The sequence below is a fragment of the Dreissena polymorpha genome, chromosome 7 (genome assembly GCF_020536995.1).
Source record: "Dreissena polymorpha isolate Duluth1 chromosome 7, UMN_Dpol_1.0, whole genome shotgun sequence".
NCBI classification, from domain to species: Eukaryota; Metazoa; Mollusca; class Bivalvia; order Myida; family Dreissenidae; genus Dreissena; species Dreissena polymorpha.
The window spans coordinates 17016692-17028841 of record NC_068361.1 but is presented as its reverse complement, the minus strand read 5'-3'; the positions used below and the strand labels follow the sequence as shown (position 1 = coordinate 17028841).

The 12150-nt window shown below is 42.9% G+C and overlaps 1 protein-coding gene and 1 long non-coding RNA gene across 4 annotated transcripts in view; one reads left to right on the top strand and one right to left on the bottom strand.

The window, feature by feature from the left end:
• Positions 1–12150, top strand: part of LOC127839150 (ral guanine nucleotide dissociation stimulator-like 1) — a 357707-nt gene that overhangs the window by 28946 nt on the left and 316611 nt on the right. For all 3 annotated transcript variants that reach the window (XR_008030183.1, XR_008030184.1, XM_052367347.1), the window contains exons 10-13: positions 2129–2367; positions 4078–4149; positions 5519–5651; positions 11720–11863. Coding sequence is in view for 1 of the 3 variants with exons in the window: in XM_052367347.1 (XP_052223307.1) it covers positions 2129–2367; positions 4078–4149; positions 5519–5651; positions 11720–11863 (588 nt within the window). In the remaining 2 variants the exon portion in view is untranslated. The remainder of the gene's footprint in view (positions 1–2128; positions 2368–4077; positions 4150–5518; positions 5652–11719; positions 11864–12150) is intronic.
• On the bottom strand, positions 7762–9099 carry LOC127839162 (uncharacterized). Its single transcript, XR_008030189.1, has 3 exons — positions 9050–9099; positions 8960–9004; positions 7762–7791 (listed from the first exon to the last, which is right to left on the bottom strand). It is a non-coding gene; the product is annotated as an uncharacterized LOC127839162 (long non-coding RNA).

Here is a 12150-nt window from a genome sequence, read left to right as displayed (position 1 = left end):
GGTTGAGTTCAAAAGTGGTTCCGATCCGTTGAAAAACATGGCCGCCAGTGGTCGGGGCAGTTTTCCTTATTTGACTATAGAGAAACCTTGTAAACACTCTAGAAGTCACAATTTTTGCCCAATCATCATGAAAGTTGGTCAAAACATTGGTTCAATTGATGTCTCGGACGAGTTCGAAAATGGTCGAGATCGGTGAAAAAACATGGCCGCCAGTGGGCGGGGCATTTTTCTCAATCTATATATAGTGGCAGTTTTCCCTATTTGGCTATAGAGAAACCTTGTATACACTCTAGAAGTCACAATTTTTGCCCAATCATCATGAAAGTTGGTCAAAACATTGGTTTTATTGATATCTCGAGTTTGAAAATGGTCAGGATCGGTGAAAAAACATGTCCGCCAGTGGGCGGGGCATTTTGCTCTATATGTATATAGTGAAAACATGTGAACACAGTAAAAGTCACATTTTTGGCCCAATTTTTATGAAATTTGCTCAGAACATTTATTTCCTTGATACGAGAGTTGAGTTAAAGAATGGTTCTGGTCAGTTGAATGACATGGTTGCTGGGAGGGGAGCAGTTTTCTCATTATGCTCCCCCCCCCCCCATTTCGAAGAAGAGGGGTTATATTGTTTTGCTCATGTCGGTCCGTCAGTCCCCCAGATGGCTTCTGGATGATAACTCAAGAGCGCTTATGCCAAGGATCATGAAACTTCATAGGTACATTGATCATGACTCGCAAATGACCCCTATTGATTTTCAGGTCACTAGGTCAAAGGTCAAGGTCACTATGACCCGAAATAGTAAAATGGTTTTGGGATGATAACTCAAGAACGGTTATGCCTAGGTTCATGAAACTTCATAGATATATTGATTATGACTCGCAGATGACGCCTATTGATTATCAGGTCACTAGGTCAAAGGTCAAGGTCACTATGACCTGAAATAGTAAAATGGTTTTGGGATGATAACTCAAGAACGGTTATGCCTAGGTTCATGAAACTTCATAGGTATATTGATTATGACTCGCAGATGACGCCTATTAATTATCAGGTCACTAGGTCAAAGGTCAAGGTCACAGTACCAAAAAACGTATTCACACAATGGCTGTCAAGGTCACGGTGACTCAAAATGGTTTCCGGATGAAAACTCAAGAATGCTTACGCCTAGGATCATGAAACTTCATAGGTACATTGATCATGACTCGCAGATGAAATAATGATGAAACTTGACCAGGATGTTTGTCTGGACAATGTCTTGTTTGACATTTGGTAAAGATTGAATGAACCGACTCCTCTCAGGTGAGCGAACTAGGGCCATCTTGGTCCTCTTGTTTTATAATAATTGAAAAATAAAAAATGACCTGTTATAAGCCTTTTAATTGGTCAATATTTTAAATTTAGATTACATCTGAAATTGCCATTTTTTGTAGTGATTTTGCAAAGTTTACAGACTTAAAGAAAAATTACGGGCATATGAAAAATAATCAAGAGTGCTTCCTCACTTAATAGTGTCTTAGAAAGATGGCTTTTGTTGTATGTTATGTAAGAGGATTGCATAAAAACATGTTTTATTTTTAAAGGGAACAAAATTTAAACAAAAGGAATGAATTGTTTGAAAAAAGCAGGTGGTGTGATATACAATTGTGCACGCATTTGTAGAGGCACATAAGGCTAAGACATTGTCGCAGTGCTAGAAATCTTTTTTGACCATGGTTGCCCTCCCTCATTTATGTAATAATGGTTAGAATAAGGGATCCACAACAAAACCTGGGCCTTTTGTAAGTGGGCCCCTGCTAATTTCCCTCCCTGCTCCTGTATCCTCTCGTAATGAAGCTTTGGCACTAAGGGATTTCGTACAATCTTAAACTAAACCTTATAGTGGGAAAACTGGACTCAATGCCTGTGTGTAAAGTGTCATCCCTGTGCAATCCGTATAGGTTTATCAGTGACAACACTTTCTGCCTAGACTGGATTTTGGTTTAGATGAGACTTGTTTTAAAGGAACAATGCCATTAAAGCCACAAGTGTCGTCCCTGAGTAGCATGTGAAGACTGCACAGGCTTATCTGGGATGACACTTTATGCACAGTTTTTCCAAAAAGCCATACTTAAAGTCTTTTGTATTGACCAGGGTGTGGTTCAGGGTACTGTCCCCTACCTCGGCACCTTTCTCACGGACCTGACCATGATCGACACCGCAATCCCCGACACGACGGACGGTTTGATCAACTTTGAGAAGCGCCGTAAGGAGTTTGAAGTCTTGGCACAGATCAAACTGCTGCAGTCTGCCTCACAGATATACACCTTCACGGAGAACGAACGGTTCTGGGGCTGGTTTGATGCGGTCAGAGTGTACGATGAAAATGAGAGGTTGGTTTATTTTATAGATGTATTTTATGCTTTAATATATGCATATGTCTTTATTGTATGATTCCCATTACTTAGTAACGTGTTGTTACTACTTAAGAGAGCAAACAATTTTAATGCTTTAAGTGTCAATGAGTTCAAGGTAAGCTATTGTTATCACCTTATGTCCAGCGTCAAGGGTCTTTCAGCATCCAACTTTAGCTAAGGGTATCACGTTTAAACGGTCGCTTTCCATGTTTTGGTCAAAAACGTTTACAAAAACTGTTAACATTTAAACGACAGTCAATATCAATATAAATCAGTTTAGTTCATTACGTTACGACATTGCAAAGCTTGTTAACAGCTGCTGAAAAAGACTTGTATTAAAACTATTTGTATCACGTGCACCACATGCCCCTTATTCACAATACCGTAAACATAACAATACACCATAAACGGACTAGACGTCTTGAATATTTAACGCGCGTCATCACGAAATACCCGCCTTTTGTTGCATGAGCATGACCCGAATCGTCTTGACCATTCGATGCGCGTCGGCACGAAGTGCATGAGGAAATTTTTCCGACGTTTCTTCATCGGCATTAATTTCAAGAGATATGGCGAACAATCTCCGTCTAGGAATATTTTTACCTAAATTGAAGTATGCATCTTTTGATGTACATCGTGTTAAGTAAAACATTGACAATTTTAAAACCGGTGTACTCTTATTTAAGGAATGTTGGTTTGATATTAATTCATCTTATTCGTTACAAAATATTACCACATGTAAGTAGACAAAGTGTTACCCAATGGTTCGACAACGACGAGAACAGTTGGTTTTAATATGACGTCATTGCGCGAATGGGATATGCACTAAATATGACTTCCGGAAATAATTGCAACTTTCAGTTTGGAGATGCGATGGCACTGATGCTTTTAAATCGGACATAGGGATACCGTTTAAACGGTAACGTTTCGTTTATTTAATTTCGTTTAAACGTTTAGAAAAATCTGTAAACTTGATACCCTGAATTTTAGCTCATTGCGACTATAGAGGCCAGTACCCAATCTTTAAGAAATCTCATCAGAATGTTTACTTTGACAAATATTAAGGCAAAGTTCAAATCTGGATCATGTGCATCCAGAAAAGTTATTCACGAAGTCATATCTTAGAAAAGCCTTGTTTTCTCTATGAAGGCCACATTTATGACTTGATCTGGATCAAACTGGGTCAGAATGTTTATCATGACAATATCTAGGCTGACTTCGAAACTGAGTAATGTTGTCCAAAAACTAGGTAACCAGGTCAAATCCTAGAAAAGCTTGTTACCACTCTTTAAACCACATTTATTACTCAGACTTGTTAAAACCAGGTCAGAATATTTATCTTCACAATATCTAAGCCAAGTGGATGGTCAAAAAGTAGGTTACCATATGTAATGATGGAAAACCTGTATTATCGCTATATTATTAATGACTCAATCTTGATGAAACTAGGTCAGAATGTTTATCTTGACAATATCAAACCATGGTTAAATCCAGATCATGTTTGGTCAAGAACTATGCCACCAGATCAAGTTTTCGACAATGGTGTACCTTGAACTTGTGTGAGCGTTTTAGGGCTATTATGTCTGTCTTGTTTTAACAATAATTATAGTTTACAATGACTACAATTTTAGACAGAAGGGGGGGGTTGTTGCAATGCCCTAACTGTGGAAGCGTCTGCTGTTGTAGCTATGAGCAGTCCTGTACCATAGAGCCTGCCATAGATGGAAGTACAAGATTAAAGAAGAAATCCCCAGCCAGGTAAATATTTTGGATGGAAACAAAAGTTAAAAAAGCAATCAAATATTCCAATCAGAATTTCTTATTCAAATATTGGATTGTACAAGAAAATAATTGATATTCTTTATAGAAACTGAAGTTGGTACAAGTACAAACGCATTTAATTTTATAGCGGATGACTGTTGAGTATAAGTCAATGATCTGACCACAGCTGTTATCAATGAGGGACATGAGAATATATGCTTCTTATTTGTTGTGCCTTTGATCACGAGTGAATCAAGATAAGATTTTCTACCAAACCCGACACATTTAAGTAATTAAATAAACTGTTTACTTTTTTATACGCCCGTCTATGACGGGACGTATTATGGTATACCCCGCGTCCGTCTGTCCGTCTGTTAATGTCGTACGCTACGTCAAATATCCTTTGACAGATTTTCTTCAAATTTTAACACAATCTTAATATTGATAAACCCTGATCCCCTTTCGTTTTTGACGGAATTCTGAATTGTCGTTCCAGAGTTATGGGACTTTGTTCGTCAAAATTTCGTGATTTCATTGAATGTCCTACTGTAGCTCAAATATCCTTCGATGGATTTTTTTCAAATTTCAACACAATCTTAATATTGATAAACCCTGATCCCCTTTCGTTTTTGACGGAATTCTGAATTGTTGTTCCAGAGTTATGGGACTTTGTTCGTCAAAATTTCGTGATTTCATTGAATGTCCTACTGTAGCTCAAATATCCTTCGATGGATTTTTTTCAAATTTCAACACAATCTTAATATTGATAAACCCTGATCCCCTTTCGTTTTTGACGGAATTCTGAATTGTCGTTCCAGAGTTATGGGACTTTGTTCGTCAAAATTTCGTTATTTCATTGAATGTCCTACCGTAGCTCAAATATCCTTCGATGGATTTTTTTCAAATTTCAACACAATCTTAATATTGATAAACCCTGATCCCCTTTCGTTTTTGACGGAATTCTGAATTGTTGTTCCACAGTTATGGGACTTTGTTGAATGTCAAGGAGACGGCGCTCCATGCTCATGTACTTATAAAATAAACCATGTATTCAAATACAAATAAACTGAAGTAAAAAAATGATTCAAAGGGTTATTTATTACCTTACTACTTCATTGGCGAACGACGGGCGTATCATGCGCTCATGGCGCAGCTCTTTATTCTTGTTTGATTTTATCTTGCTTCTGAATGGAAGATTCATGCTCATCTTGTTATTTCACATCCAGTCTTTTGGTTGACATGCCGGGAAAATTTTACCTTTTGATGATGAACATGTTAATTTTCCATTTCTATGCCTGCAGTAAACGCATGCATTGAGACATCTGTCAGATTGTCTGATATTAATGTTTTCCACTTTTGTTTACAGCAGTATGCGGCCAAGCAAGATGGACCCCTCACGGTTTTCACTGTTCATGTGTGGTGGGGTGAATTTCGATGACAAAGCTAGCACCACTAGCGGCTCCAACCCCCAAGAATCACCCACCTCACCTAATGCAACTGTGAGTACTAACCCCCAAGAATCACCCAACTCACCCAATGCAACTGTGAGAACTAGCCCCCAAGAATCACCCACCTCACCCAATGCAACTGTGAGTACTAACCCCCAAGAATCACCCACCTCACCCAATGCAACTGTGAGTACTAACCCCCAAGAATCACCCACCTCACCCAATGCAGTTTTGAGTACTGACCCCCAAGAATCACCCACCTCACCCAATGCAGTTGTGAGTACTGACCCCCAAGAATCACCCACCTCACCCAATGCAACTGTGAGTACTAACCCCCAAGAATCACCCACCTCACCCAATGCTGCTGTGAGTACTAACCCCCAAGAATCACCCACCTCACCCAATGCAGTTGTGAGTACTAACCCCCAAGAATCACCCACCTCACCTAATGCAACTGTGAGTACTAACCCCCAAGAATCACCCACCTCACCTAATGCAACTGTGAGTACTAACCCCCAAGAATCACCCACCTCACCCAATGCAACTGTGAGTACTAACCCCCAAGAATCACCCACCTCACCTAATGCAACTGTGAGTACTAACCCCCAAGAATCACCCACCTCACCCAATGCTGCTGTGAGTACTAACCCCCAAGAATCACCCACCTCACCCAATGCTGCTGTGAGTACTAACCCCCAAGAATCACCCACCTCACCCAATGTAAATGTGAGTACTAACCCCCAAGAATCACCCACCTCACCCAATGCAGCTGTGAGTACTAACCCCCAAGAATCAGCCACCTCACCCAATGTAACTGTGAGTACTAACCCCCAAGAATCACCCACCTCACCCAATGTAACTGTGAGTACTAACCCCCAAGAATCACCCACCTCACCCAATGTAACTGTGAGTACTAACCCCCAAGAATCACCCACCTCACCTAATGTAACTGTGAGTACTAACCCCCAAGATTCACCCACCTCACCCAATGCAACTGTGAGAACTAACCCCCAAAAATCACCCACCTCACCCAATGCAGCTGTGAGTACTAACCCCCAAGATTCACCCACCTCACCCAATGCAGCTGTGAGTACTAATACCCAAGAATCAACCACCTCATCCAATGAAGCTGTGAGTACTAACCCCCAAGATTCACCCACCTCACCCAATGCAACTGTGAGTACTAACCCCCAAGAATCACCCACCTCACCCAATGCAACTGTGAGAACTAACCCCCAAGAATCACCCACCTCACCCAATGCAATTGTGAGTACTAATACCCAAGAATCACCCACCTCACCCAATGTAACTGTGAGTACTTATACCCAAGAATCACCCACCTCACCCAATGTAACTGTGAGTACTAACCATCAAGAATCACCCACCTCACCCAATGCAACTGTGAGTTCTAATACCCAAGAATCAACCACCTCACCCAATGCAGCTGTGAGTACTAATACCCAAGAATCACCCACCTCACCCAATGTAACTGAGTACTAATCCTCAAGAATCACCCACCTCACCCAATGCAACTGTGAGTACTAACCCCCAAGAATCACCCACCTCACCCAATGCAACTGTGAGTACTAACCCCCAAGAATCACCCACCTCACCCAATGCAGCTGTGAGTACTAACCCCCAAGATTCACCCACCTCACCCAATGAAGCTGTGAGTACTAACACCCAAGAATCACCCACCTCACCCAATGCAACTGTGAGAACTAACCCCCAAGAATCACCCACCTCACCCAATGCAACTGTGAGTACTAATACCCAAGAATCACCCACCTCACCCAATGTAACTGTGAGTACTTATACCCAAGAATCACCCACCTCACCCAATGTAACTGTGAGTACTAACCATCAAGAATCACCCACCTCACCCAATGCAACTGTGAGTTCTAATACCCAAGAATCAACCACCTCACCCAATGCAGCTGTGAGTACTAATACCCAAGAATCACCCACCTCACCCAATGTAACTGAGTACTAATCCCCAAGAATCAGCCACCTCACCCAATGCAACTGTGAGTACTAACCCCCAAGAATCACCCACCTCACCCAATGCAACTGTGAGTACTAACCCCCAAGAATCACCCACCTCACCCAATGCAGCTGTGAGTACTAACCCCCAAGATTCACCCACCTCACCCAATGCAGCTGTGAGTACTAACCCCCAAGAATCACCCACCTCACCCAATGTAACTGTGAGTACTAACCCCCAAGAATCACCCACCTCACCCAATTCAACTGTGAGTACTAACCCCCTAGAATCACCCACCTCACCCAATGCAACTGTGAGTACTAACCCCCAAGAATCACCCACCTCACCCAATTCAACTGTGAGTACTAACCCCCAAGAATCACCCACCTCACCCAATTCAACTGAGTACTAACCCCCAAGAATCACCCACCTCACCCAATGTAACTGTGAGTATTAACCCCCAAGAATCACCCACCTCACCCAATGTAACTGTGAGTACTAACCCCCAAGAATCACCCACCTCACCCAATGCAGCTGTGAGTACTAACCCCCAAGAATCACCCACCTCACCCAATGCAGCTGTGAGTACTAACCCCCAAGAATCACCCACCTCACCCAATGTAACTGTGAGTACTAACCCCCAAGATTCCTCCACCTCACCCAATGCAGCTGTGAGTACTTACCCCCAAGATTCACCCACCTCACCCAATGCAACTGTGAGAACTAACCCCCAAGATTCACCCACCTCACCCAATGCAGCTGTGAGTACTAACCCCCAAGAATCACCCAACTCACCCAATGTAACTGTGAGTACTAACCCCCAAGAATCACCCACCTCACCCAATGCAGCTGTGAGTACTAACCCCCAAGATTCACCCACCTCACCCAATGCAGCTGTGAGTACTAACCCCCAAGAATCACCCAACTCACCCAATGTAACTGTGAGTACTAACCCCCAAGAATCACCCACCTCACCCAATGCAACTGTGAGTACTAACCCCCAAGATTCCTCCACCTCACCCAATGCAGCTGTGAGTACTAACCCCCAAGATTCACCCACCTCACCCAATGCAACTGTGAGTACTAACCCCCAAGATTCCTCCACCTCACCCAATGCAGCTGTGAGTACTAACCCCCAAGAATCACCCAACTCACCCAATGTAACTGTGAGTACTAACCCCCAAGAATCACCCACCTCACCCAATGCAACTGTGAGTACTAACCCCCAAGATTCACCCACCTCACCCAATGCAACTGTGAGTACTAACCCCCTAGAATCACCCACCTCACCCAATGCAACTGTGAGTACTAACCCCCAAGAATCACCCAACTCACCCAATGCAGCTGTGAGTACTAACCCCCTAGAATCACCCACCTCACCCAATGTAACTGTGAGTACTAACCCCCAAGATTCACCCACCTCACCCAATGCAGCTGTGAGTACTAACCCCCAAGAATCACCCACCTCACCCAATGCAGTTGTGAGTACTAACCCCCAAGAATCACCCACCTCACCCAATGCAGCTGTGAGTACTAACCCCCAAGATTCACCCACCTCACCCAATGCAGCTGTGAGTACTAACCCCCAAGAATCACCCACCTCACCCAATGTAACTGTGAGTACTAACCCCCAAGATTCACCCACCTCACCCAATGCAGCTGTGAGTACTGACCCCCAAGAATCACCCACCTCACCCAATGCAACTGTGAGTACTAACCCCAAAGATTCACCCACCTCACCCAATGCAACTGTGAGAACTAACCCCCAAGAATCACCCAACTCACCCAATGCAACTGTGAGTACTAACCCCCAAGAATCACCCAACTCACCCAATGTAACTGTGAGTACTAACCCCCAAGAATCACCCACCTCACCCAATGCAACTGTGAGTACTAACCCCCAAGATTCACCCACCTCACCCAATGCAACTGTGAGAACTAGCCCCCAAGAATCACCCAACTCACCCAATGCAACTGTGAGTACTAACCCCCAAGATTCACCCACCTCACCCAATGCAACTGTGAGTACTAACCCCCTAGAATCAACCACCTCACCCAATGCAACTGTGAGTACTAACCCCCAAGATTCACTCACCTCACCCAATGCAACTGTGAGTACTAACCCCCAAGAATCACCCAACTCACCCAATGTAACTGTGAGTACTGACCCCCAAGAATCACCCACCTCACCCAATGCAGCTGTGAGTACTAACCCCCAAGAATCAACCACCTCACCCAATGTAACTGTGAGTACTAACCCCCAAGATTCACCCACCTCACCCAATGCAACTGTGAGTACTAACCCCCTAGAATCACCCACCTCACCCAATGCAGCTCTGAGTACTAACCCCCAAGAATCACCCACCTCACCCAATGCAGCTGTGAGTACTAACCCCCAAGATTCACCCACCTCACCCAATGCAACTGTGAGTACTAACCCCCAAGAATCACCCAACTCACCCAATGCAGTTTTGAGTACTGACCCCCAAGAATCACCCACCTCACCCAATGCAACTGTGAGTACTAACCCCCTAGAATCACCCACCTCACCCAATGCAGCTGTGAGTACTAACCCCCTAGAATCACCCACCACACCCAATGCAGCTGTGAGTACTAACCCCCAAGATTCACCCACCTCACCCAATGCAACTGTGAGTACTAACTCCCAAGATTCACCCACCACACCCAATGCAGCTGTGAGTACTAACCCCCAAGAATCAACCACCTCACCCAATGCAACTGTGAGTACTAACCCCCAAGATTCACCCACCTCACCCAATGCAACTGTGAGTACTAACCCCCTAGAATCACCCACCTCACCCAATGCAGCTGTGAGTACTAACCCCCAAGAATCACCCACCTCACCCAATGCAACTGTGAGTACTAACCCCCAAGAATCACCCACCTCACCCAATGCAACTGTCAGTACTAACCCCCAAGAATCACCCACCTCACCCAATGCAGCTGTGAGTACTAACCCCCAAGAATCACCCACCTCACCCAATGCAGCTGTGAGTACTAACCCCCAAGAATCACCCACCTCACCCAATGCAACTGTGAGTACTAACCCCCAAGAATCACCCACCTCACCCAATGCAACTGTGAGTACTAACCCCCAAGATTCACCCACCTTACTCAATGTAACTGTGAGTTCTGCCTCTAGATGTCTGTCATATGAGCCTCATTCTGGGAAAACTGGGCTTAATGCGTGTGTGCATGACTTCATTTTACTTCCTGTACTGATTTCATTTGCGCAAAAGATAAAATATACAAAGTTTTGAAACCCTTTTCCAATTTTATTAAGTAAATCACATCCCATTTACAAACAGCTGTTAAAGGGCAGTCTATAAAATCTTAAAATCACTGAAATGCTGATGCCATGTTGTCTCATTCATGTTCTGGCATTTTCTGATGTCTCATTCATTGTGTGTCATTTTCATATCATGTTTGTTGTGTATCATTTTCAGATGTCTCATTTGTTGTGTATAATTTTCAGATGCCTCATTTGTTGTGTCTCATTTTCAAATGTGTTATTTGTTGTGTATAATTTTCAGATGTCTCATTTGTTGTGTATCATTTTCAGATGTCTCATTTGTTGTGTCTCATTTTCAGATGTCTCATTTGTTGTGTACTATTTTCAGATGTCTCATTTGTTGTGTATCATTTTCAGATGTCTCATTTGTTGTGTACTATTTTCAGATGTCTCATTTGTTGTGTATTATTTTCTGATGTCTCATTGTTGTGTCTCATTTTCAGATGTTTTAAATTATTGTGTATCATTTTCAGATGTATCATTTGTTGTTTGCCATTTTCATATGTCTCATTTGTTGTGTGCCATTTTCAGATGTCTCATTTGTTGTGTGCCATTTTCATATGTCCCATTTGTTGTGAGCCATTTTCAGATGTCCCATTTGTTGTGTGCCATTATCAGATGTCCCATTTGTTGTGAGCAATTTTCAGGCGTCCCATTTTTTTGAGTGCCATTTTCAAATGTCACATTTGTTGTGTGCCATTTTCAGATGTCCCATTTGTTGTGAGCCATTTTCAGATGTCTCATTTGTTGTGTGCCATTTTCAGATGTCCCATTTGTTGTGAGCCATTTTCAGATGTCTCATTTGTTGTGTGCCATTTTCAGATGTCCCATTCGTCCTCTACCTCCTCTCTACAGTCGTATGACAGTGATACGTCCACACCTTTCAAGTCTTCTGATGCCTGTGTCATCAAGGTCTCCATCGACACAGGAAACACTCCGAAATCTCACATCTACAAAAGCATCATGGTAAGCGTCCACAAACATTTATAAACCTTTTCAGGTAAAAGGATATTGGAGTTATTCTGTAGGTTTGTCAGTTTGTTGATCTGTCTCTATGCAAAAGTTTGTGGAGCAAAATACTTCTCAATAGTTGAGATAGGCAAAGCCCCAAAATCTCACGTCTACAAAAGTATCATGGTTATCATTCCACAAACATTTATATACCCTTGCAGGGAGGGGATATTTGAGTCACTCTGTAGGTAAGAAAAGTCTTTAAATAGATATAACTTTCTAAGGGAATACAAATGTGTCAA